The sequence below is a fragment of the Podarcis cretensis genome (genome assembly GCF_951804945.1).
Source record: "Podarcis cretensis genome assembly, chromosome: 5".
Classification (NCBI taxonomy): domain Eukaryota; kingdom Metazoa; phylum Chordata; class Lepidosauria; order Squamata; family Lacertidae; genus Podarcis; species Podarcis cretensis.
The window spans coordinates 35,691,714-35,719,442 of NC_137174.1; the positions used below are offsets into that span (position 1 = coordinate 35,691,714).

Consider the following 27,729-nt stretch of genomic DNA (forward strand, 5'->3'; position numbering starts at 1 on the left):
AACGTCATTAACTCAAATCCATCAACATTCTGCTTGCCATCACTCCAATGCAAGCTTCTTTTTATAAAAGGTATGGGACTTCCTAATTTGGGTTATAATGGCAGCAGGGAGAGAGCTGTGCTAAACCAGATGCCGCTTTAGTCTTGCTAGTCACTGAGGGAAAAGCTTACTACTGAATAAAGCTGCACTGCAAAATCTTATTATGTTCAGCCAACTTTACACCTTTGCAGGGGAAACATGCAGGCCGAAGACTGTAATCCTGAACACACTAACAGCAGCAACTCAAGCAGGGGGATCTGTAGCAGAGCTCACAGCAACACAGACAGAAAGGGGTAGACCTCTATCCCCCACCTCCGCCCAAGGCCACCCACAGCTTCTTTTACAAAATAAACATTACATTTGTGTGCAGGTTGCCTCTTACTTGGGTGGGGGGGGACCCATACCACCCTAACGGAAGAATCTTCTTGGGAAATGAAATGGAACACAAAGACAGAGCTGGACTTCGAAAGGAGGCCAGATAAGAGTTTTATTTCTTTTCCCCTCATTTACATTTCACCATTAATACGTGTACTTTTGCTTGATCCTAAAAACCATGTGGAAAATGTTTTTGCTGCAGCAGCACACAGAAAAAAAGCACAGTTGCAAATGTTTTGCTACAATCATCATCAAGCTTATTGCTTCATCATCCATTTAAACACAGCCAAGGCCAGTCTCATTTGTCACAACATATTTTTTTTGGATTTGGGGGTTGGGACCGTACAGATCACAATTCTTGGTTAATGGTAGTAGCGGTATTGTTTTCTCCTGAGACCCGAGGAACTCTGCTTTGAATTCAGGTAGGAGCAGGTGTGCCTTAGAGACAAAGCACTTTGTTTGTTGCTTATATGTTAAGTACTGTATTTTTCCGCGTATAAGACTAGGTCCCCCCCACCTAAAAAAGAATGTCAAAAATTGTCTTATACACGGATGTATCCCCCCATTTTCTTAAATCTTACACATGAGGGTGTCTTATAGACGGAAAAATACGGTAACTCACTGAAGCAGAGCTTCCTCAAGCAAATGGGAGAAAATAGTGAAAAGAAAGACAACTTTTCAGCTTTCAAAACAAGGAAGGATAAGCAATGGCCACCCACAAAACTACTGTTCGCAGGTCCACTTCAGACATCTTTGTGTGTTGGAGAAACAAGTATAGACTCCTTTCCTCCTCCTCCACACACACACACACACACACACACGCATGGCAGGAGCTCCATGTACAGCTACATGGTACATGACATGTACACCTGACCTTTTCTCTGTCTCTTTTCCAAGAGGTGCACACAATGAACCCCAACCCCACGTTAAGTGCATGGTACAGGGGAAAGGTGTTCAAACATTCTTTCACTGTGCAAAAAAAGGTTGCTGAATCAATCTACACTGTTCCAAGAAGTAGGGTAAGCCACGAAGCAGCATAACTTGACAATTCTACCACCGCCAACAACAACAACAACAAAAATCCCTAGTGGGCTGAAAAGCTCCACAAAGATTTCTCCAGAATAAGTGACTGGATACTGCTTAAGACTGAGCCTTGAAAAACGTGGAGCAAACGAGCTGAGCATTAAGTTGAAATTAATGCAAGGAGGAGATAGCTTGTTTGCAGTGAAGGCAGTTGTTTCAGCAAAAAGGCAAAAAAAAAAAACATTGTTAGGGTTTACTGGGGTATTTGAGGGGGCAATAAAAAATAAAACAACAATGTTATCACAGTGAAGACTTCAATCCAGAGAAAATGTGATTTTTAACTGAGAGAGAGAGAAGTGCCCAAAACTCAGGCAGACATCTGCTGGACAACAACTTAGTATAGCAACTTCAGAATCTACACGTATAGTGAAGAATTAAGTCACTGGCTGGAAAGCTAGAGACATACCGGCAGACAAGAGATAAACGTGCAGAACATGCAGCGACAAAGCAGGTAGAAATATAAGTATAAAAGAATTATTTGGAAGGATAAATGCCCGAAGAATTGTTCTGGGAATCATTATGGCAGAATGGTCCAATTTATGTTGCATTAGTAATTTAAAATCTTCGTATGGTTTACTGCCCTCAACCAGTCTAAATCATGCCCAGCAAACAAGCATTATGGGAAAAGCAGTTGGGGGGGGGGGCACAGGACACAAACACTTTGAAATTTCCAAATAATGTATCACATATAGTGATATAGCTACGTTTCTTGTTTCAAAGGCTCTATTGTTTGAAATCACAGGAATACTGAGCAGGATCCAAAGAGACTTGTATGGACACTTAGTATTTCTGTGCATGCAGAGAGACGCTGCTGAGTTTCCTGAGCTGCTACTACCTTTGGAGCCTAGCAATTGCAAACAAAATTAGATTTTCCTCCAGGAAAATTGGCAATTGTAAATAACTGGAAAAGGGATTCAATAAAGCCTTTCACTTGGTTGGGAGGGGGACCTTCCTGTTGAATGGCACACCTTCTATTATTTGGGGCTTCTTTGCGCCTGAGTTAACAAAATTGTAAATTAACATATTAGGTAGAATGCAAGCAGGAACAATACACTGACAACTTCTTATTTTTGCAGGAAATGGTCATAATTCTTTTTTTTTTTTTTAAGGCACAAATTTTTTGATATGAACTCATCATTTGGAGGTTTAGCTCAATTTGTGTGACCTTTTTATTCACAAGCAATAGGAAATGGTAGAAACAAACAGCACGCCTATGAGGTGCTCAGATAATTATACTGATTTTGAATTCTGTGCTTTTAATGAAATTCAGAAAAATAAAATGAAGGGCATGAACAGAAAAACGCTATTCACTCTCTCAAAATATAGACACTCATGATTATCAAAAGGAACTGACAGGTGACAGACTGTACAAAGCAGTACTTTTGCCATAATTCTACCTATGCACGCGACTGTCCAAGTTTTGCAAAAGCAGCTCACATAAACAGCTCTTGAAAGGATTCAGTAACACAGATGTATCGGTAGATACTAGCTGCAAGAACAAGTAACAACATTTCAGACAAAACATGGCTGAAATCCAAAGGAACACATAAATAAGCATCAGGATTTTCCTCTAGAAGTTGTTCCACAAAATTGTCCCCAATAACCATTTTGGGACTGGATGAAGAGGTTTTGAAAAACAAACAGAGTAAAAGAAATCACATACTGCAGCAATATTTCCCCTTAAAGAAGGAAATGCTTCATGCAAAACCTCAAAACACCTATTCAATCTAACCCAAATAGTAAAACGGATCTGGGGATTTTCTTACAGGCTCCTTCTGGGAAGAAAACTGAGAAAAAGTGATGTAAACACAGGTTATAAACCCACACCCATGAGCCCCTCTGGATCTTGACCAAAACCTGCACTGCACTTGGTTTTATTTAACCACAAACCATTTGCTAACTTCCTTCCTTGAAAGAAAATGCAAACCTATGAGCTGAGATGCAGGAACATTCAGCATTTTATATAAACGTGTTGTGCCCAAAATAGCACCTGCAAGAATAACCATAATCAAGTTATAAAATGAGTTGAGGGAAGTCTAGAATTAATCATTCCCTTCATCAGTTTTTTTACGCATCTTTTTCAACACTCATTTCAATTACAAAAAAAAAAAAAAAGCTTATGAAGGCTGTGACTGTTTTGGGTAACTGGCTATTTTGATTAGTGTGGATTCATATGACCATTGAACAGCTTTAAGGGTTAACAAAATTTTACTCTTAATGCTGAAATGCTACCTCACCATTACTGAAGAATATCTGAATGTTATGTCATTCCCTCTATCCACTAAAAGACCTGTGGACAGCTTCTCAATTGAGCAAAGTTAGGGGAGAAATGAAATGAAGCAAATGTTTAAGATCGTTGTACTTAATGTTATAATGTTGTGACCACTTATAGATACCAGCAAGTGAGACAATATAGTCTTACAGTGATAAAGGAACTTCAGCAATAGGAGCCCTCCAGGTCTTTGAAGTTCAGAAATTCAGAAATAGAAAAATAAATTTTGGTAATATGCAGTTACTGATGTTCCATAATGGTTATCATGTGACCATATAAAAAAAGTTATTAAAAAAAAAAGTATTGGATTCATATAAAATCAAAAGGTTCACGAGGCATTATGTGTTTTTTCTACCTAAACTGATTGGCACCAGTGGATACCATAAGTTAAATGGAAGAAGTCAAATTTGCCTGCGTTCCAGAAATTTATTTTCCTGAAGCAGGTTTTCTTCCTTCATATTAAGGTACTACACAAAAAATAGATGTTTACTGAAATATTTTAATCCCCTGACTTGGTTTGATCCTGAAAATGAGTTGTTGAGTGTTTTTTTAAGGGAACGAGGGAAAAGAAAAAAAGAGAGAGAAGGCTTTTCATATTCAAGTTATCTACACATTATGTCTATATATAAAAACTGTGTGGATATATATATATATATATATACATATCATACACACACTCATACATATATGTACATGAACTGAGTTTGCTCCTCCCCAAAGAAACAATGTGCCATACTTGAACCAACCAACAGGCTTTTAAGGCTGAAACCATGAAGCAAGACATTGTTTTCGAGCTAGACTACATTCTCCCATGTCATGATCTGTTACAGAGGCCATATCCAATTTTGCAATATTATCAGATTTCAATAACTTAAGATATCTGCATATAAAAAAACAATTCTGTCAACACTTATTAAAAGGATATTTCTGCTTCCAATTCATTTCCACTATCTAAACGACAAAAAAAGTCACCAAGTGAGACCGTGTGAGGGCATTCCTTAGCCTTAATCTAAACTAACGTGCATTAGAACACTCTGATTTGTAGCATCCTTGGACTTCCTCATCTTCTCAATTGCCCGGTTCAGATCCCTCTGCTGCACGGGTCGAATTTCATCTTCCTCATTACTAAAAAAAACACCAAAAAGCGTAAAGAGGATTTAAATGCTGTGCAACACAAGTATGGTAGTTTAATCCTCAGTAAGGAAACACACCAAGAACATGGTACGTATAAAAGGTGAGTGCTTTGAATGACTCTCACTTCCTGTTCTTTGAACTTCTCTGTAAAGTCCAATGTGGAATTAGTGAATATTCTGCCCCCCATAGGCAGAGAGATGTGCACACTGTTCCTGCCTCAGGGGCACACGGATCCCACCAGGGAAAGTGAAGGGATAGGAAGGATGTCATTCCCGTTTTTGTTGTACTCTGTGTAAAGTAAAGGGACCCCTGACCATTAGGTCTAGTCGTGACCAACTCTGGGGTTGCGGTGCTCATCTCGCTTTATTGGCCGAGGGAGCCGGCGTACAGCTTCTGGGTCATGTGGCCAGCATGACTAAGCCGCTTCTGGCGAACCAGAGCAGCACACGGAAACGCTGTTTACCTTCCCGCCAGAGTGGTACCTATTTATCTACTTGCACTTTGACATGCTTTCGAACTGCTAGGTGGGCAGAAGCAGGGACCAAGCAACGGGAGCTCACCCCGTCATGGGGATTCGAACCCCTGACCTTCTGATCAGTAAGTCCTAGGCTCTGTGGTTTAACCCACAACGCCAGCCGTGTCCCTTTGTACTCTAATAATAATAATAATAATAATAATAATTTATTATTTGTACCCCTCCCATCTGGCTGGGTTTCCCCAGCCACTCTGGGCAGCTTCCAACAAAGATGAAAAATACACAAAAATGTCACATATTAAAAACTTCCCTGAACAGGGCTGCCTTCAGATGTCTTCTGAATGTCAGGTAGTTGTTTATCGCTTTGACATCTGATGGGAGGGCGTTCCACAGGGCGGGCGCCACTACCGAGAAGGCCCTCTGCCTGGTTCCCTGTAACTTGGCCTCTCGCAGTGAGGGAATCGCCAGAAGGCCCTCGGAGCTGGACCTCAGTGTCCGGGCAGAACGATGGGGGAGGAGACGCTCCTTCAGATATACTGGACCGAGGCCGTTTAGGGCTTTAAAGGTCAGCACCAACACTCTGTATTGTGCTCGGAAACGTACTGGGAGCCAATGTAGGTCTTTCAAGACCAGTGTTATATGGTCTCGGCGGCCGCTCCCAGTCACCAGTCTAGCTGCCACATTCTGGATTAGTTGTAGTTTCCGGGTCACCTTCAAAGGTAGCCCCACGTAGAGTGCATTGCAGTAGTCCAAGCGGGAGATAACCAGAGCATGCACCACTCTGGCGAGACAGTCTGCATGCAGATAGGGTCTCAGCCTACGTACCAGATGGAGCTGGTAAACAGCTGCCCTGGATACAGATTTGACCTGTGCCTCCATGGACAGCTGTGAGTCCAAAATGACTCCCAGGCTGCGCACCTGGTCCTTCAGGGGCACAGTTACCCCATTCAGGACCAGGGAATCCTCCACACCTGCCCGCCTCCTGTCCCCCAAAAACAGTACTTCTGTCTTGTCAGGATTCAACCTCAATCTGTTAGCTGCCATCCATCCTCCAACCGCCTCCAGACACTCACACAGGACCTTCACCGCCTTCACTGGTTCTGATTTAAAAGAGAGGTAGAGCTGGGTATCATCCGCATACTGATGAACACCCAGCCCAAACCTCCTGATGATCTCTCCCAGTAGCTGCATGTAAATGTTGAAAAGCATGGGGGAGAGGACAGAACCCTGAGGCACTCCACAAGTGAGAGCCCAGGGGTCTGAACACTCATCCCCCACCACCACTTTCTGAACACGGCCCAGGAGGAAGGAGCGGAACCCCCAGCTCCCAGCCCCTCAAGACGGTCCAGAAGGATGTTATGGTCGATGGTATCAAACGCCGCTGAGAGATCCAGCAGAACTAGGAAACAGCTCTCACCTTTGTCCCTAGCCCGCCGGAGATCATCAACCAGTGCGACCAAGGCAGTTTCAGTCCCATGATGAGGCCTGAATCCCGACTGGAAGGGATCCAAATGGTCCGCTTCTTTCAGGCGTGCCTGGAGTTGTTCGGCAACCGCTCGCTCTGTGTACTCTGTGTACATTTAACTAAATGTGAAGTTGTACTCTCCAATACAACATCCTGAGATAGCTCAGTCGGTAGAGCACGAGGCTCTTAATCTCAGGATCATGGGTTCAAGCCCCAAGCTGGGCAAAAGATTCCTGCATTGCAGGGGGTTGGCCGAGGTGACCCTTGGTACCCCCCACTTCCCACGCGACAATGCTATGAGTCTATGATTTCTGTTTTTAAAAAACCACTTTAAAGATAGACACCGGGTTAGAGCTCATATTAAAAATCTCTGTAGTTTCAATGAAAGTTACCTGTCTTCATATGCTGAATTAACATATTCCCTGACGCAGAGCAGCGCGGCATCACGGCACATTTCCTTCAAGTCGCTTCCCGAGAACCCGTCTGTTTCCTTAGCAACTTCAAGGAGATCAACACGCCTGTCCACCTACCAGCAAACAAGCAGCAGAATATGAATGCCTTGAAAACATTTTACCAAGTTCTAACAGCGGTTCAGATTGAAGGAGGATTAAGAAACGTTATCACAACTGACTCTGTTCCAACATGGACTTTAGCAAACAGCAGCAACAACAAAAGACTAGGGGCACAATCCACAGTGAGAGCTGCGCCCTTTCAGCTTAACCGGCATCCATTAGAGAAAAGTAAGCACCATGACTGGGATGCAATAGCTGGCTGAAACCATTACAGATCCTACAGCCCTTCCAATAATGCAAACCTTTCCAAGTTCTGCTGCATAAGAAACAACCGACTTACATTCTCATTCTTCAAAATCAGCTTCAAGATTGCCTCTCTCTGCTTCAGTGCCTTTAAATTGAGAACAAAACATTTGTTACAAAGAACAGGGTGGCAGCATTCTCACTGATTTTGGATAAACAGAAATTGATGTGCTGTAATGGCACGGCATCACGCTTGTGCAATTCCCATTCGTGTCACTGGGCCTACAGAAGGACAGCAGAGTGGTAATACATTCACAATCTTCAAAAGTAAGTGAAGACTACCCCTTGAAGCAATAGGCTTTTACTCTCCCCCCGTTAGCAGCGCCCAAAGTTCCCTTCCCTCTTCAAGGAAGAACTAGGACCGGCTGGGACAATAAACTCCAGGGAAAGGAACTTGAAACTTTTTTTTAAACTACCCGATTGTATTACATTTTTATCAGTATATTGTATATTGTCTTAGGGATCCTTTGGTCAGAAAAGTAGCTGTAAATAATAAATAATAATGGTCAACAGATAACTGAGGAGTCAGGCCATACAATTCACGGCTGTGAATCTTCTATGACTTACAGGTTGATTGACATGAAATCGTGTGGGCATTCTTCTCATAATAGCTGAGTCAAGATCCTGAGGGCGATTGGTAGCTCCCATCACTATCACCTAAAAGAAGTCAAAAAAGGAAGGAAGAGCAGAAAGGTTTTTTGTTGCAAGATAAATCAGAATCAGAAGTCAACACAGGCCAGACAAGCTCAGGGAATATATAGCTCCCACGAGTATTTAAAACCAAAAGTGATTAGTGCCCAGGATTTGGGTGAAAAGTAGAGATACACTTCCTGCTTTGAAAGACAAAAAAAGTTCACCACAGCTGAAGATGAAAATTTTGGCACGACAATCGAGATTCTAAAAGGTTTGGCTCAGCTCAATGTACTTTATGAAGCAGTATGTTCCATAATATATTCCACAATTTTCCTCAAGTACTAAAGTGCTTTGGTGTAATTGGTTTAAAAAGCTCTCCTGCCCAATAGGAAGCAAAATAGGTCAGTCTCAAAAACCTGAGAAAATACCACCATATTGCCTCTAAACAATGAAAGAAACAGGCTGATTAAAGATGCCATCAATAAATTGCTGGGGAATAGTCTTAGAAGCCTTCCACCCCAAAAGTTATCTGCTAGTAACAAAACTGGTATCTGGAGTCAATTGTCACATTTTCAAAGTTGCATGTGGTTTCAGAAATATAAAATAGTATTAGATCAAATGGGGGAAAGTTCTGATGTTCACCTTCTACAACTGATGCAAAGTAATATTTAACCATTCTAGGTTACGTGTCTCCCAGCGACCATTTCCCAAACTTGAGCTTGACCAAGCATAAATACTGAGACTTTTTGTGGAGTGGGGGTTTCTTTTTAATTCATTTAGTTCGACATTCATCCTCAAATACTGCTTTCTCAGTCTTGTACCCTTGCCCTGCAAATGCCACTGGCTTAGATTTGTTCCAAGCATCATCACTTTTTGTACAACACCCACAATGAGACAAACACACATCTGTGCCACAGACAACCCTATTTTCCTGTACAGAGAAAAATGCAATGTGTAAAGGAGCCTGGCTTGGAAATACTGCTCTGTTTGCTGAGAGAGAGAGAGAGAGAGAGAGAGAGAGAGAGAGAGAGACTGCCCTCTAGAGTTGAAAAGACAAACCATGCCAAAAGAATTCCCCTTTACGCAGAGGAGAAAGTGAGGTACTGGCCTGCCAACAGGACAAAACTAGTCATTGGTAGTGAGAGGCAAGAATATCACCAGGGCCTCTGAGCAAATGGGATCTCGTTGAAATTTTGGAGGCTTCCTATTGTAAGCCTATACTGGACAGAGAGGCTTTATCTGTAACTTGCAGGCCAATTTCCCTCCTGCAAAGCTGACTTGAGGCCTTTTCCCTCTCTGATCTCTGTGGTGGCAACCACAAAATTCTGTGGTTATGAGATCACCACCTCAAGTTTCTTAGTCTGAGACACTTCAGAGATACAGATCTCAACTGCCAGAGTCATCTACCCTTTTCCTGAATTACACACACGACCAAGCCGAGTAAGAGTGAATCCAATTAAATACCCAATATGACAATCATCTCAGGAAAGATCGGTGGCCGTCTACAAAACACTGAAGCCAAAGTCCCAGGAGCCTGCCTTGTGTAGCTGCCTTGAGAGGGGCATTCCTGTCCAACCTTTCAAAACCTCCACATGGGAAAGTGAACCTTGGTGTTAATTCCTTGCTCTCAAGGAAAAGAGAGCTCAAAGAACGGCAAAAAGGTAAAATAAAATACCAGTTTAGCTGCAGTTAGCAGAAACGGATGAATTTTGCATGTCCTTGCTCTTTAGCATTTAAATCGTCCTGGCCTTTTGGGGGGCCACTAGGTGGCGCATCGGAAGATGGCTGACAATAACATCTCTCCGACCCACACGAGTTAATTTGGAGGCTATGATGGGGGTAATTAGCCTCCTTAACCCCCCCAGGATTATGGGGGGGGGACGGCCCTTGCCTGCTGTGCCCTTTACCACCCCCAAATTTGTGGGGGTGGGGGCACTAGGCACAAAGCCCTCCTGTGGGATTTTCGGCACTCCTCGATGCCGTCCCCGATTTGCGCCGCTGGTTGCAATGATCTTTAAAAGAAATAATTTGGACATGATTAATTGCACATACATCAAGGAAAAAGGGGAGTAAACACTGCTGACAGAAGAGATCTCTGATAACAAGACAACAATAAAATACGAGAAGAACGTCAAGATACGGTAATGACTGAGGGGGGAGGGGGGGAAAACCTGCCTCTACCTTTTTATGTGATTTAACAAGAATCCCCCTCCCCTAATGAGTCAGAAATTAAGGACTTAAGCTGTGGATTTAAGGCTGTGTGGAGATAAACTTTCGATCCAAAGCAATGTTTCAAGATGAAGCTGGAAAGCTAAGAGTTTTGGAGTGACGCAGTCAGGAAAAATGCCGTCGCCATTTTGTGAGGCATTGTTGGAGCTCTTGGGTCTGGGAGGAGGAGAAAGAGAGAAATAGAGTTGTTTACATATCGTGAATCAACTCCTCGGTGGGACTTAAGAGCGACAAATGCCAAAATTTACGATGGATAAAATGATGTTATCTACGAAGGAGATATATGGAAACCATCTGGACTTAGTGGAGGAACGGGAAATCCACACAGGATTATTACACTTGCTATCGGCTTAATGAGACTAACAGAAGAGATCGTAAAGGAAAAAGAGAAATTATACGAACAAGATATGATGTGGCAACACCAAGATAAGACTGGATAGAATTATGAACTTTGTTTGGACTGATTGGGACTGATTTGGACATTAACGCAGTAATAAGAAGATGATCTGAATTCCCCTTTGGATCTTGAAGTATGGGTTCCCCCAACAAAATTTAAAAATTTGGCTTTGTAATTCGGAATTTATATGATGTGATATAATTTGATGTGATTGGCCAGTTAATAAAAATTATTTTAAAAATAAATAAATAAATAAATAAATTGTCCTGGCCTTTTTATGCATATAAATTTCTGCCCTTTTCTCTTAAAAATTATTACTTACTTGGCAGTTATAGTCGGTGTCCAGGCCATCCCAGAGACTCATGAACTGGGCTTTCATCATAGCTGTGGCTTCATGATCGGAACTTGAACGACTTCGTAGAAAGGAATCTGAATTTTAAGAGAGCATTTGAATTAAAGCTTGTGCTTATGGCCATTTTATCTTATTACTCTGGCTACCGCTATTGTATTGAACATTATTGAAGAAACATGCACCAACTACATAATACTAGAAGAATCCCAGAAACCATACAACTAGTTCTATATACTTAAGGGGGGGGGGGTCTTGGCTGGTGTTTCTCAAGCAAGAAGCCCACAGTTCCTCTCTTGCCATAGAGTAAACTACTTCTGACTATGATATGGGAAGAATGGAGAGAAGACTGCAATGTCGAACTAAGTGGATTTTGTTCAGATCCTGCAATACAAGCTGCCTCACCTAATGCTGTTCATTTTTCTAGACGAAAAGGATTAGTCTCTCAGAGAACTGGATGTGCCATCATAAAAAAGAAGAATCTGTCATATCTACTAAGTGGGATCACCTCCAACCATTTTTCCGAAACAATACATTCATCTGCCAACACACAACTACTATTTTAAAAAGTGAATGAAAAAGTGCAAGTTCAACAAAGAATGAAGTATGCAAATGTACAGGACTGCTAAACTGATTAACACAAACTATTGTTGATTTCTTCTGGGCAAATAAATTGTATTTGCTTGGTCCAGAATTCTCCCCCCTCTAGCATGCCTCCTGCCTCAGTCTTGTAAGAATTAAGTGGCATATAACATAGAATATTCACACCGAAGCACAACATTAGGCAAATGTTACTTTAATTTTCCCCCACCATATTTTAATTGTTCAGCTCCTGGAATAGCCAAATTGACAATATGTAAATAATAAATTAAGAGCTAAACAATTAAAGTATGCAAAAATTTAAAGAGATATAATTTGTACATTACTTTTGAAATTTGGAGTTTCATAGTGAATGTAAATGAAGGTTGAAGTAGGTGAGATAACTCTGTTACATCATCAATATCTGCATCCAAATGAAAGCATTTTTCATTTCTTCCTGTAGTAAACACCAGATATTGAGTACACGTATATTTGGCATTAGCAATAAAGATCTTTGGCTACAACCAAGATAAACTTGTGCTACCGAGCATTTCCTTATTTTCAGAGTGACTGCCTTCTTAACATTGATATTTTGCCAAATAAGGCATGCATACCTGATGAAATTCATTTAATTTTTAAAACTTCAATGCAATTATATTTTCCTATGACTACATACAGAAAGTACGTATTTTACCTATTTCATCAATAAAGATGATGGAAGGTTGAAGCTTCATAGCAAGAGAAAAAACAGCTGCAGCCAGCTTCTGAGACTCCCCGTACCATTTGTCTGTCAGTGTGGAGGGTTGAAGATTAATAAATCGGCAACCTGCTTCCTTTGCTGTAGCTTTGGCAATCAAGGTTTTACCACAGCCTGGAGGGCCGTAGAGAAGTACTCCTAAAAAGCAACACATTGTTAACATTTATTGCCGCTTGGTTTGACAGACACAGCATGAACACCAACGGAGTCACATTTGCTATGAATAAGATTGCTCCTAAGTGCCTTCGGATACTCAAGATTTGCACCGCCATTCATATATGGCTCCCATACCCAATGAATCCTGAACATGTTACTTTGTTCAGGCTACAATCTTTCTGTTAAAAACCAAAGTGATCTCAATGGAAGAGAAAAGGGAGCAACAGAGGCATAAACTGTCACTAAGATCTGTTCAGCTGAAAGTTAAAGAGCACTGGTTCCATACAGCTTAGCACTGAAAGGTGTATTTGGAAATAAATCCCACCGAGTTTACCGGAAGTTGCTCTCATGTAAATACACATAGCCTTGTGTTTCACCAATATTCATAGGAAATGGTCGTAACCTTTCAATCTGCATTCTTCTGTTCACATAGAGTAAGAGAGGATCCTGCGGCTCTCCAGATATTGCTACACTGGAACTCTCATCAGCCCCGGAAAGCATGGGATGATGGGAAATCCAGTCTGGCAAGACCTGGAGAAATACAGGTTCTGCAACTCTCGACATAAAGAGTTATTGCTTTTTGTTAACGAAACATCTTTTAAACCTTTTGATTACTACGAATTGAATATTTGAAATCTTAGCCCCTGCCTCCCCGGAAGAATATCATGGCAAGGGGCAGAACAATCACTCCACCGGCCAGTGAAAGAGCGGCTGCTCTAGTGCCTGCTTTCCTCTTCCCTTCCCATTCTTTTTCCTTTTGTATGTCTATTGGATTACTAGCCTGCAGGAAGGGTCTATCTTACCTTTTAATATATGTACAATCAGTGTAAGTGTTAATCATAATAATGGCTTGGTAATCATGACAAAGCTATTAACCAGATTCCTGATTCGGAAGAAAGAAAATTGTAGTTAAGAGAAGACTTCCCGATTTATTTGCTCACCTGCTCTGAATATGGGCTCTGTGTGTGCACTTGAAAAGGCTTGTTCATGTCTTTGTTTATTAAGATGAGATACAAGTGTCTGAATGCAGCTGAAATCTACCATGGCCAGTTTCAAGAAAACATCCTCTATGACCTCTCTATACTTACCTTTCGGTGGCTGTAAGAGTCTGGAGTTCTGAAACAGATGTTTCTTCCTGATTGGCAAAATTACTGTGTCCTTCAGGTCTGTAATAACTTCGTCTAAACCTGCAATGTCATTCCATGTTACCTGAGGAACAATTACAATATTAAAGAGTCATCATCAAGTAAGAAAACAGTCACATTCTAAGCTAAAGAAGTTTATGGCTATCTGTAATTGTGTGTATTCAGATATAGCAGATAAGAGTGGAGCCACAGTAAGATTTGTGGTATTACTTTTTTGATTATCATGTTTTAAGTCAATTTAAGATGCAATCCTAAATCATCTCATTGAATTAAGTGTGGCTTACTTCTGAGTTAACATGAATAGGATCACATTATCTCTATTTTACAGATCTGACTGCAATTATAATTAGTTTTGTGATATGCAAAGCAGATTATAGTTGGCCCTGAAGTAAAGTCTCCTGACCCACTTCCCGTTCTGTAAAATATAGAAGATGATTTCCTGCTAGAAAACAGCCAGGAACACTTGGAAGTTTCCTAAGTTAGGAAGATTCTTCATTTATTAGAGTGTAATCCCTGCATGAGTAACAGCAGCTGCATTTTACAAAGTTTTATCCCAAATATTACACTTTATTGTCTCCCCGAAGCACCGTTTTTCTAAATAAGTAAGAAAAAGTGAGAAAGAGAGATGCTTACGTGCATGCTAAGAGGGTCTACGAGATGTGCAGCAATGCTCATTTCATACTCTGTAAGCTTCACATTTTTCACGCCTATTTGCTTCATTAACTTTTCTGCCTATAAAGAGGTTTTTTAAAAAGAAGTTAACATTCAATAACATTACACTGTTCACTTTTTAAAGTTAATAATTTGGAGGTGTGTTGTTACTTGAAAACACTGAAGGCCAAAGAATTGAAATTCGAAGATCTTTACACAGAACCATCAAACTTTTCACCTGTTTGAATGTAGCGTGACTTCACCTCCACCCCTTTTAGTTAAAATGTGACTCCTCTGTTATTTGATAATTGTTCAACAGGTTAAGTACACGGAACGAGGTCACTGTCTCAGGGTCTTCCTCTGTGATAAATGAAGGCAAGCCCCACCTGCATTTTACTACTGTTAGAGTAAGGCAGCAGCACAACATCCTATCAAAACATAACAGATTGGGGCAGGAAGGAGGGAAGGGGGGGGAACAGCCTTGATGCAAATTTCCCTTGCCCTGTTTACAAACAATATTCAAGGGAGATGCTGTGACAAAAAAACTCAGCTGACTTTCATGCAGGAATTAAGACAGCAACATACACTATTGGGAGAAATAATATTTCCTCAGCAAAAAAAACACACCTGTGGTTTCAAAAAAGGAACAATGCAACACCCACGTAAGAGATGCAGAGCAGACGTAAATCAATGCTTGGGGAAGGGATATAGCACAGTGGCGGAGCAAGGGCTTTGTGTGAAGAATATCCTGGGTTCAATCCCTGGTATCTCCAGGTAGCACTGGGAAGACTCCTGTATGAAAGGACACTGCCAGTCAGCACACGATGCTAAGATAGATGGATCAATGGTCTGACTCCTCTTCCTATATTTCTAACTAGCCCAGGAGCTGAGGACCATTTATAGCCCTAGGGCTTCACTCACTCATGGCTAGTTGGCCGTTGTCTACACATCCGTGGTGGGTGAAGCCACTTCACACTTACATGTGTATGTGCACACACCTCTTCCTGCTCCTCAGCTGATTTTGTATCAGTTAGATGGTGTGCGTATGCAGGTTCGTGATTTTTTTGTGTGTGGATCAGAAAAAGAGGGAAGTGATTCATGGGAAAGCACATCAGGCTTCTAGCAAAGGCACTATGTGCGTGTAAAATTGGCTTCTGCTTTTCCTTCCTTCTTCCGCCATTAGTGATGTAAATCCAAAAAATGTAGCAAGTACTTTCCAGAAGCTTGAAGGGGAGCAGCAAATCAAATGTGCTCTTGCGTCTCAGACCATGCTGAGAAGCGGACATAGCAAAAAGGATCCTGGTAAGGGGGGGGGGGGAGAGCTGAATGCTTTGCCACCACTTGCTCAGGGCAAATTTGAGGAAATGCCCCATGAAAGTCAAGCTGGAAAGCAGCCAAGTGCCTTACTGCTTACCCTGTTCCTTTAAAAAATCCTAGGCCAGGGATGTGACAGGTGAGTGAGAGTAAGTCCAGGCTCCAAACATCTGTGCTGACAGGTGCTGACTTTAAGCTCTGTGAGATCTAGCAAGAAGTGGAGCATAAGACTGGCAGTCACTTTAAAGCCCTGTTTGTTTGGGCTTGGATTTTCTTTTCTAGCGTGGCTTAATTCACTACAGCACATAGGAAAATTGGTCACCTAACACCAGTGACATGAGATGATTGACTAGTTTATACCTCCCCGAAAAATGGCCCACCATTGGCCAGATTCAGTTCCTCACTCCCATGTCTAAATATTAGCAGCCATTAATGACAACAATAAGGATTTGGAAAACGTTCCTTGAGCACTTGGCCTTCCCATTCATAAGCTTTTATGCTCCAAAATGAACATTCTGAATAATTGATATTTAAGAAGAAATATTTTTATATGCTCCTACCTGTTTCTGAGCTTCTACTTTTTGCTTCCTTGTTGGATCGATTGCATCTACCATCCACTTAATAGTAAAATAGGTCACAGCACCAAATATTGTCAATCGGAAAATTAAACCTACAACTTCATTCCGACTAAGAGGACGAGAGAAGGCTTCAGCATGTACCATTTTGCTTGTTTCACCTACGACAAAAGAAAGGAAAGAGAAAATTCTTATAAAAGAGTGTTTTCATATTGTGTTTAACTGGCAAAGTGGCAAGACTATTGACGTGTCCAGCTCATGTGTCTTTATTCCTACTTGCTATCAAGGAACTGCCATCATCTGAAGCACTGTTCCCATCTTAAGATAGACAGTATTTAAAAACAGTCTATACCACTACAGCCATACCTTGTTTTGCGACCGGGATCCGTTCTGGAGCCCCGGACACTAGACTAAAAGGACACATGGCAAAACGCTGCTCTGCGCACGCGCACGGAGCAGTTTGCACCGTCAAAGCAATAAATAACTACCTGACATTCAGAAGACATCTTAAGGCAGCCCTGTTCAGGGAAGTTTTTAATCTGTGATATTTTAGTGTATTTTTGGTTTCTATGGAAGCCACCCAGAGTGGCTAGGGAAACCCAGCCAGATGGGCGGGGTACAAATAATAAATTATTATTATTATTATGCACATGCAGCAAACCCGAAAGTAACCCGTTCCGGTACTTCCGGGTTTGCCGCGGATGTTCAACAAAATGGACGCTCAATGCAGCAGACACAAAACGAGGTACCACTGTATGCAAGCCTGCAGAATGTCCTCAACCTTGGACGCACCAAGCAAGAATTACAGCTGCTAAGTTCTGGATACTAGAGGGAATTGCAAACTGCAAACATCACCTGAATTCATAGGCCTTGTACTGTGAAAATGCTGCTTTCTACTACTGCCTTTACAAATAGAGGTGGCAACTAATTTGCATGGGGATTCCATTCCTGGCCTCTGCATGTGTTGGCCGAGCATGCATAAGCCTGCTACACCCCTTGTTCTACCCTTTTCTGGGTCCAAAAGGACTCACGCATCAGTGGTCGCGTATCAGTTGAACACACACACAAAATGTCTCAGCCCTTCTTCAAGTACAAACTCTTGCCAGGAGCCAGATCTGATACACGCCCCCAGAACTACATAATTTTGGGGACCTGTGGGCATTGCCCTTAGAATGGATCCTCCAGATAAAACATGAGAATACATTACCTTCATATATGATATTGATACAAAAATGTACTACACCACTGATGGGACAGAGGCAGTACAAGAAAGTCATACAACGTGGATGGAGTTCCAATCAAATCTCACATACATAGAAGGAGCTGAAGCCCAAGAAAAACAAAGAAGGCACCTATTAAGAGTCTTTGCTCTCACTTTCCACTCTGCTTCCATACAGCTTATGCTCCAACTAATGATTGCAATTAAAACACATCAACTTCAATGCCGACCCAGAGCCTACTGCAACAGAAGAGGATAACTGGAGAGAGGCACACAGCGATCAACTTGGTATTTGGGTCAAATTGATTATTTGCCCTGTGGATATATTATGCCTGCATTTCTTACAAGTACTTATTGATCAGAATTATTCATCTATTGTCACTTTACTTCATACCCTGCTCTATGGTCCCCCTTCCCTCCCTGCAACCAACAAGACTGACAATTTTGCATTTTGAACTAATGCAAAGCAATTCCACACAGAGATTGAATCCTGATGCCCAAACATATTTCCTAATCTTAATTCAAACTGAGATTTTGTGTCAACTAAACACAACCTTTTTATCTTTTTCTCCTAATATGCGTCATTTCCCCCCCTTTCAACAGTGCTTAATTTACTATAAGCAGAACTTCTGGTACTAAAAATAGCTTTTTCAGTGGAAAATGTCCCCCCCCCCCGAAGAGCACCAAAGCCCACAACAAGGATATTTGAGAAGACAGAAGGAAATTTACATTATCTCAGTGTTTCTTCTTACATTCAAAACAACTGAGTTAACTTAGCTCTAAATGTTTGTCCATAACATAATGGGAATGTCAACAAACAGCTAATTGCCTCTCCTAGCTCTTCAGTGAAAAGAAGAATACTGTAGTTTCATTAAAGTTGAGCCAATTACATCACTCAATATTATATATTGACTTAAAGAGTTATATTTAAGTTTACCACTCAAGTCTTCTCTTTTCTTAAATAGGAACATTTATATAGACGCAAATACAAATCAAATGTAAGGCCAGTAGACTACAAGAGGTACTATTTATCTGCCAGAAAGTGGTCAAGCATCCATAGCTAGTATGCCACATACAGCCAAAAGCTGAAGCCCTCAAGCCATATACAGAATATTATCAATAAGTTGTGGCCTGTCAGGTGCATTGTAGTCACAATTCTTGTTGCCTGCTCAGGCAAAAATTGGATTCATCAAGAACATGACAGACCTCACATATCACCAGTGTCCTATGCTGCCAGGCTGCTTAGCTAAGATGTGCCAAGTGCATAGGCATTGTATGACATTCTCTACCTGCTTTCTGAGTTTCTTTAAAAAGCTGAGTTAAAAGAGCCAGGACCACAGTACTATTAACCTGTGTTGTGATAGCTCCAACTTCAGTGAGAAGCATTGACATGATGAACAGCATGTTACAACATTTGTAGCACAATTCTAACCCTATCTACTCAGAAGTCCCACTGAATTCCATGGGACTTATTCCAGGTAAATGGGAGTTAGGACTGCAGCCTTAGACAACTATTTGGAAACTTAGAGAAGCAAGGCAGGGAGTGCTATTTATTTGTAAAAAAATATTTATATACCATTGTATCACAGAAATATCACAGTGGTTTACAACAATATATAAATGTTAAACCATACAGTAAAATAATAAAAAGGGAAATAATTAAAAACAAACTTCAGTAGACAATTATGGGGGATGTACTCTTAATTGCCTGCATAGGCCTGACAGACTAGAAAAGTTTTCAGCAGGCGTTTAAAAGTTGTTACAAAAGGCGCCCACTGAATTTCCATTGGCAGTGTCTTCCACAGGGAGGAAGCAGCATGGCAAAGGCAAGACAGCTCGAACCTGTGCCTAGAAAGCAGAGAACAAGTGTGAATGAGCCCTCAGTGGCTAGAAGACCTTTTACTATCTGCAACTGGTAAACTACCACCACAGTAGTTCTTGTATTAGCTACTTCAAGCCTGGATTACTGCAATGCACTCTATATGGGACGTCCCTCGTGTTTGGACCAGAAGCTTCTATGACTGCAAAATGCTGTAGCAGGATTGCTAAAAGGAATGAGACCATGCATGCATGCATGCATGCATACAACACCTCTTCTCAGAAACCTGCACCGGTTGCCAATTTGGCTACCGGGCCCAGTTTAAGGTGTTGCTATCAGTATATAAATCCCCATAAAAGCTTGGAGCCTGTTTACCAACAGGGATGCCTTACCCGCCCCCTGCCCCACCTCGAGCCTGCATGGCCAATGGTCAGGGAGGGCACCAGGCTGGGGAAGGCTGCTTGCAAAGCAATGCATAGTTGCCAAGTGCTCTGAGCGGTATTAACGACACCCGTACAGGCAGCTTTTGTGGAGGGATGCGGAGGGAGGAAATGGAGAAACCAATGCCTGGGGTGACCTTGGGTCAGCGAGAGGAGAGAGACTGACCATAAAGCGGGGTGGGTGGGCTTTGAGCCTGGCAAGCGCACAAAAGGGAAAGCAAGACCACATAAGGGGAGGAGACACAATATATTAATAATCATAATTTATTATTGATACCCCGCCCACTTGGCTGGGTTTCCCAGAGACTCGCCTTCCTCCCCGCAAAGTCACCCAGGGTCTGTGGCCTCTCGAAAGAGATTGCACAGGAAGGCGCTTTACACGGTCCAGACGAGCCCGTGAAGGAATACGAAAGCGAAAGGAGCGGCCGCCGCCGCCGCCGGGCTCCCTCGCGGTGACCTTCCCGCCCGGCTTGCTTTCCCCTTGCAGCGCCTCCTCCTCCTCCTCCTCCTCGGCGCCGGGACAAAGGAGGAGCAGGGCGCGGAGCCCCCAAAGGAGACGGGGCTTGCAGCACGAGGGACACTCACCCCGACCGGCCAGCAAGCGACGAGAAAGGAAGCGGCTTCCAGCGGCACCAACAGAAGCAGCAGCAGCAGCAGCCACCAGTGCCTTGTAGGCCTCGCCTCTTTCCCCGCCTGCCCCAGGGCCGCCTGCGAATTCCCTCCGCTTCTGCCCCGGAGCCTCGTCGCAAAGGTTCCGCTCGAGACGGAAGGGGGAAGAGCTGCCGCTGTGGCAACGGCGAACGGGGGTGGTTTCGTTACTAGGACTTCCCCTGCTCTGACTTTGGGCGAGCGCTGCGGGGTGGGGACGCACATTCTTGAGGCAGGAAGTCAAGAGCCCAGGCTAATAATAATAATAATAATAATGATGATGATGATTTTATCATTGGTACCCAGGGCCCATCTGACTGGGTCACCCCCAGCCACTCTGGGCGGCTCGCTCTCTATATATGTATATATAAACATTACGCGTTAAAAGGCTTCCCTATACAGAACTGCCTCTTCGGATGTAAAGGCAGCACAAACCCAAATATATTTATTGAGTCCTAAGCATCATGGGAAGGGACGCAGGTGGCGCTGTGGGTTAAAGCCTCAGCGCCTAGGGCTTGCCGATCGAAAGGTCGGCGGTTCGAATCCCTGCGGCGGGGTGTGCTCCCGCTGCTCGGTCCCAGCGCCTGCCAACCTAGCAGTTCGAAAGCACCTCCGGGTGCAAGTAGATAAATAGGGACCGCTTACCAGCGGGAAGGTAAACGGCGTTTCCGTGTGCGGCTCTGGCTCTGGCCAGAGCAGCGATGTCACGCTGGCCACGTGACCCGGAAGTGTCTCCGGACAGCACTGGCCCCTGGCCTCTTAAGTGAGATGGGCGCACAACCCCAGAGTCTGTCAAGACTGGCCCGTACGGGCAGGGGTACCTTTACCTTTACCTTTAAGCATCATGGGACTGGCTCCCATGCGGAGCCCCTTCCTGTCCTTGCTTATTTGTCAGTGCACCGCAGCGTTCTGGGGGATTAAATGAACTGCAATCCTGCGCAGTACTCGCTTTTGGGAGGAATTAATGGCAGCACAACTGATATGAAAGTTGGCGGGTGTTTTCCTCGTAGCAAGTTCCTGAGCGTGCACAAAAATAAATAAATCAAAAAATCATTTTCATCCCGACTTTCCTCCAAGGAGGTCGAGGCTTCCCAAATGGTTCCCCCTTCTCTCCTTCGTTTTATTCTCACAACTCTCACGATACCGTGGCTGAATTGGGGTTCACACCTGGGTTGCTCCCATCCTTAGTCTTCTAACCAGACCCTGTCTAACCACTACATCACCACACTGGCACCGACAAGCAGAAATTCAGCAGGTGAAGTTCTTACTTTCACTGTACTTCCAAGTTGTGAAAAGCGGTCTCTTTCCGGCAGCTGATGGGAATCATTGGCATTATGGTGGGGAGCTGTGGCAACCCTATGTAACCCACACATCTTTTCTACTCTGCCTTTTATTAAACAAGCAAGTTATTATTATTTTAAAAAACATTTTCTTTTAGAGTTTGGTCAGATTTTAAAAGCAGATTATTGGGGTGGGTTTGGTGTTCTTTGTTCATTTCTACATCCTCTAGATTTCAGTGGGATATTCTTAATAAATACAGGTCAGGTGATAAATTGCATGGAATGAGGATATATTTTAGAATGAAGCACAAGATCTGATTGCGTAGGAACTGTATGGCTATTGAGTTGAGCTCTACTTAAATGCTAATTATCACAAAGTATTTATATTTTTAATAGGATGAGGGTGTAATCCTGTACATGCACACTACAATCCAAGGCTGCAGTTGTTTGTATGTTTTCTCAGAAGTCCTGTTGTGTCTGTGGAGATTACTCTCAAGTAAGTGTACACAGGATTACAACCTTAAATTCCTTTGGACATGTTGGAACTTACTCCTAAGTAATCATGCCTAGGATTCTACTATGAAGAGTGTTACATTATTTTATTGCTTGCCCTGAGAAACCCCCCCCAATTTGGTGAGGTTGGCTAATGTTACAAATCCCCACCCAAATTAAGGAACTAAGGTTGAAAGTGACTTATCTAAATGAGTCATTGTCTGAAATGAGATTAGGTCAAAATTTCCCAGGAGCAATACCAATACTTTACCAACTGGTCTCTAAAAGGAAGTAATTCATTCCTTTTAAGCTTTCGTAGTCTCACACCCTGACAGTGTACATGATACAAAGATGCCACCCAGGGCAAGTGCTATGTGATTCCAGAAATCCCTATTTTACAGTTGGTTTGCTTTCAAAATATCACAGTTCCAGCAAACATGTTGGATGACCTTAATTACACAGTATATTGCACAGGCACGACGTTCCAAAATGGAATTGTATTTTTAACAGTGTGGGGCCCAATAATGAATGAAATTATAAGGACTCATGACATGGATTGGGTTTCGTGAACGTTTCCCACCATTTCTCCACAATCATGAGAGAAAAATAGATTTTCTACAAGAGGTCCACACCATTTGCTGCATGTTTATATATGCAAATATATGGACATTTGTATTTGTAGTTGTTCTACTGTGAACTAGACTCTACCTGGCAATATTGTAGCCTACCTTAAATATATCTTAAGGAAAGATTACAACTACCCATCAGAATAAGATATTATAGAGAAATCTATTTTCATTGAACTTGCCTAACATGGTCCTGATTCTCATGGTACCTCACCATCAAAATCTACTTTCTGTCAACTCATTCTTGTCTCAATGTAAGGAGTCTGAGGTGTCACAAACAAATTAGATGAGGTGGGATATGCATATTGTTTTGAGTTTGGGGTAGAGGAAGTAGGCTGTATGCAAGATCCTTCTAACTCCTGGATCCAGCAAGTGTTAAAATATAACCCAGGCTATCTTCCTGTGTTAAGGTGATATACCGGGTGATGGGCAATTAAAAGAAACAAAGGAAAGGCGCTGTATGTGAGGCAGCAAATGGGTGGGACCCCAGCTTGTGGTTAGTTAGAAGGAAGCCAGATTTTGGAGTTGAGAGTTGCAGTGATGTGACCTAGAAGTAAAGCAGCAAGCTGGAGGAAGAGTGAGAGTAATGTTTGATCTCTGTTTGAATCCAAGGCTGCAGCTATGAGAGAAATAAGTCCCTGTTGGGATGCTAATGCTGTGAACCCCTCCATTGTAGGCTCCAATTGTATATATGTGTAAATAAACCATGTATTTTAAAAGTCACTAGTCTCCACTATGCCTTATTCCTGAAGTATAAGGTAAGCCCCTGGGTAAGCCCCTGGAATCTCGCACTGCTCAGAGATTGGGTTGGTGTACAACAATATTAAATGAATGCACTCATGGCAGTGCTTCTACAATCAAAGATTGAACGGCTTTGCTGCCCATTTGTAAATGATACAATAAAAGGGAGAAAACAATATTTCAGATATTTCTTGCCTTACCGAAAGATTCCATGTTTTTCTAAGTGGTATAATCACTTGCTGTCTTAACAGTTGAGAAAACTAACTAGTGAATCCCCTCTTCCACCTCCCATTTTCTTGTTTTGGCTCCTCATCCCATCCTTCTTCTTTATTTGCAAATTTAGATTGTTTATATAGTCACAGTACATTATACCTAATCCAATTCAAGACATTTACATAGTGCATTGAACAGGTTTAAAAAAATCAGCAAGGCCACATGTTAAGGATGTGTGATCTGTACAGGCATAATACAATGGTCTTGTGACTACCACACGCATAATAATACAGTAGGTATGGGAGCAGCACAGACATAAGACAGTAGTATTTTGAATATCTTTAAAGTTTGACTAATGTGTCAGTCTTTTACAGAGACAGGTTGAGCTGAAGCTGATTTTGCTAGCCTTTAATCTGCAGTCTATAAACTAAAATCATAACTTTGTTTCTAAGATGCATATGCATCAACATAAAGGTTGGTAATCAGCTACGTTTTACTCAGAGTACACCCATTGAAATGAATAAATACGGCTAAGTTAGGTCCATTAATTTTAATGGGTCTACTCTGAGTAAAACTTAGTTGAAAAGCACCCAAAGTATTCTCAGGGTGCCTCCCAAGTACAAACAGGCAATACAAGGCTGAAGAATGACCCACAGAATCAATAATAAAAATTGAGCAGTGGGTAAATGTGGCATAAAATTTAACAATGGCATTCATTATCATCATAGGCCTCACCACAGGAGAGAAAGGGAAGTTCTGTTGCACAATAGGAAATCCTGACGGGACTTGTTAGAATACTGCCCCATGACTTAATCAGTACTTTCTAGTATGAAAAAGACTGTCTACAGATTTGTGGGTGCTTTGTTTGCCCCCAATACACTGTCCTTATGGTACAGTATAAGTATTTTTCCTCCCAGATTAGTATCAAGTATAACTACTGGGATCAGCTGCAACTGTACCCAATTTTGACACGTGACTTGCTGCCGTATAGACAAACCCTTACATTCTGCAAACCTTTCGTTGGGAGATAACATTCTATGTAGCACCTTGACCTTGTTTTATTGGCCTAAGCTGCTGTTATGCAAGTAGTGGCTTGTGCCAGTGAAGGTGAATTCAATGCTGAGCGAGTTGAGACTGCCCTGCTTCTCTGGAAACTCCAGTCCCTGTGGCTGATGCAGGACTGTGCAGATCTCTGCAGCTTCAATGAACCATAAAAGCCTATGAGTAGATCCTGCCCTTCTCCAACTTCAACGCTACATTGGTGAAATTGTGGGCTGGGATTGGGGATGAAGCAGTATATCGAATAGATTTCCTATAGCTTGGCCAATCTATTCCAGCATGACAAATAGTTCTTAATACAACACTTCCTAAATGTGCCTTCATTTTGGGGGGGGGGTAGGGAGTGGGGGTAGAATTATCAAATAATACGAGAGCTACACTGTAGGACACCAAGCCTCTTAAGTTGTGCAGAAACTCTTAACTTTGAAATGACTTTTTAAAAAAACACTGCTGCATTTATCTGAAGGTATTCATGGTTTTTTTTTTTGCCCCCCTGCTGTCACTGAGAAATATAAGCTTACTGAGATGTTTAAAAGACCTTTGGAGATGTGGAAATGTGGGGTTATATTGGAATATTTCTTACAGTCTCTGCTAACTTTATAACATATAAAATTTTATTGCAACTTTTAATTGAAAGACATTGGAAGGTAGTTACCCATGATCCTTCAATGTGACCTCTGCAGATGTCCATCCGCATTGCTTTGGGGTGAAGTAATGACCACAGTTCTGGGATATATCAGTCATGAAGCAATGATGTGTGGTTTGAAATGTTAATTCTCCAGTCCCATAAAGCAGATTGATAGATGAGGCATAAAATGGTTCCAGATGCTGTGTTTTTCTAACTGTTCAGCTGTGCTCGCTTTCCCTATCTCTATAACCCGGAGCTATGTTATTGTAAGTAGGCCACCTGCAACTTCTGATTTACCTGCATGTGGAAGAATGCCCTTGAATGTATTTGTAAAACAGTATGTCACCACTTCATTTTATTTCTGAGTGGTTGGAAAGCTATGGCAAACTGAACTAGGTAGTAATTACAGAATTATTGCAACACACTTGCATTAATCATATTTATATATATTCTTTATTACTGTACAAGAAAATCAAGGTGGCATAGATGTCTGTCTCCCCTCTCCGGTGTATCCTTACAACAACCCTGTGAGGTTGGTTAGGCTGAGAGACAATGGCTGGCCAAAGATCAAGCAGTGAAATTAATGGTTGAGTGGGAATTTGTACCCGGATACCCCCAGATCTGAATTTGACACTGTCTGACCACTACAATGTACCAGCTAGTTGCAAATTCATATGATATATGAATAGCAAACTTGTTCTCTGAGTGTTGATCCTTGACACCAGGTACAAGAGAGAGGTATCAGCAGACTTGTACAAGCCCCAAGATTTGCAGAAATATTCCCCCCCCCTTAGAAAAAAAGACCCTAAGGGGGCAGCCCCCCCCACCTCAAATATACCAATTCAGTGAGCATGCTCAGTGGCTATGAAATGCTGGTTGTCTGTTGGGTGGGTGGGGAACAGGAAAAGCAGAAGTGTGGGTGGCGGAAGGCACAGCAGATGGGTTTCCTGAGTGGTTTGTGCCCTGAACAGGAGTACTATACACAACAACTTTTGTTGCAGATCCCCTTGTTAGAGCTATATATTATGATATGAATATTATGTACAGTATGGGCACAATGCAGCCAAAGTTAAGTCCCATCATATGGGGCTTGTGAAGAGGGAGACCCATGAATGAAAACGTTTGTCCTTGGAAATCTCCCTCTTGCATGTTCAGAACTGCCCTTCACTCTTCTTGCTGTCATGCTGGCTGTAATGGCAAAAAGAGGGAATGCTGGATCCCAAAGTCCTCTCAATCCTGAGAAGGGGAAACAGGGGGCAGAAGTACCAGCTGATTTACTAATTTTCCCTCTCACTAGGACCATTGCAGGGAACATTCTGAGTGAAGGGGGCCCACGGATGCAAAGGGGGGGGGGGGGAAACACTGCCTGCTCCCAATCTATTTCAGATTTGTTACTGCATCTACCATAACTCTTTCCTCCCCATACAAGGTAGGCTTGCTTAACTCTGACCTTGTAATCACGTGACCTGTCTTTTTTTTTACTGAACATATTGGCAGAAATTTGAAGAATCAGAAGGATGGACTGTTAGTTTACTTGAGCTGCAATAAGATGGAGCTTTCTATGGAGTCCACAGTGTGAACTAGGACAAGTACTAGTTAAGCAGCTTTACTAATGAGAGTTGGACCTTGGCCAACTTTTAGTCTCCTCTTTTCCTTCTGGGATAATTTATACACTGCAATTTTGAGTCTTGCGACAGACGTGGAATATATAAAATTTAATTCTGTAATAAGCTCCCACAACCTCCCCAAACCAGAGTAGGATATGAAAATCAAAATAAATAAACCCTTATGATTTTTCCATGTTTTAAAAACTCCAAACTAGTCACCTTTACCAAATTTTACGTGGAGCTGCCATTGAAAAGCATGAGGTCCAAAAGATTGCTGTCAGGTTTTTGTCTGGGGCTGTTTGGATAGAGCACATTACTATGCCCCTTTGTAATTTCCATTGATTTTCTGCTTGTTTGGGGGCTTAATTCAAGGTGTCTGGAAAAACACTGAATGGCCTAGGGACCATATTCTATACATTCATTCCTGAGAACTCAAGAGATCCTGCACTGGGTTCCACCATTGACTTTGTGAAAGAAGGCCCCATTTCATTTGCCATGTCAGGATTATGGAATA

The 27,729-nt window shown here is 42.2% G+C and overlaps 1 protein-coding gene across 2 annotated transcripts; it reads right to left on the reverse strand.

Moving 5' to 3' along the window:
- Positions 1-496: 496 nt before the first annotated feature.
- On the reverse strand, positions 497-24,128 carry ATAD1 (ATPase family AAA domain containing 1). Of its 2 annotated transcripts, none has more exons than XM_079976455.1 (10): positions 23,909-24,128; positions 16,429-16,604; positions 14,537-14,635; positions 13,847-13,967; positions 12,540-12,740; positions 11,240-11,346; positions 8,226-8,315; positions 7,696-7,746; positions 7,236-7,369; positions 497-4,894 (listed from the first exon to the last, which is right to left on the reverse strand). In XM_079976455.1, exons 1-10 carry the CDS (start codon positions 23,919-23,921, stop codon positions 4,774-4,776), a joined length of 1,113 nt encoding a protein of 370 aa, XP_079832581.1. In that variant the 5' UTR covers positions 23,922-24,128; the 3' UTR covers positions 497-4,773. The 2 variants fall into 2 exon arrangements, with proteins under 2 accessions (XP_079832581.1, XP_079832582.1); XM_079976456.1 differs by lacking the exon at positions 23,909-24,128 and adding an exon at positions 20,507-20,665.
- Positions 24,129-27,729: the final 3,601 nt, after the last annotated feature.

What these genes read in the sequence shown, in the direction of transcription:
- ATAD1 (XM_079976455.1), bottom strand. An exon ending in TAGACCCTCTTAGCATGCAC is followed by an intron (nt 13,968 to 14,536) that starts GTAAGCATCTCT and finishes ATTGTTCCTCAG; the next exon opens with GTAACATGGAATGACATTGC. An exon ending in GATTTCATGTCAATCAACCT is followed by an intron (nt 7,747 to 8,225) that starts GTAAGTCATAGA and finishes CTCAATTTAAAG; the next exon opens with GCACTGAAGCAGAGAGAGGC.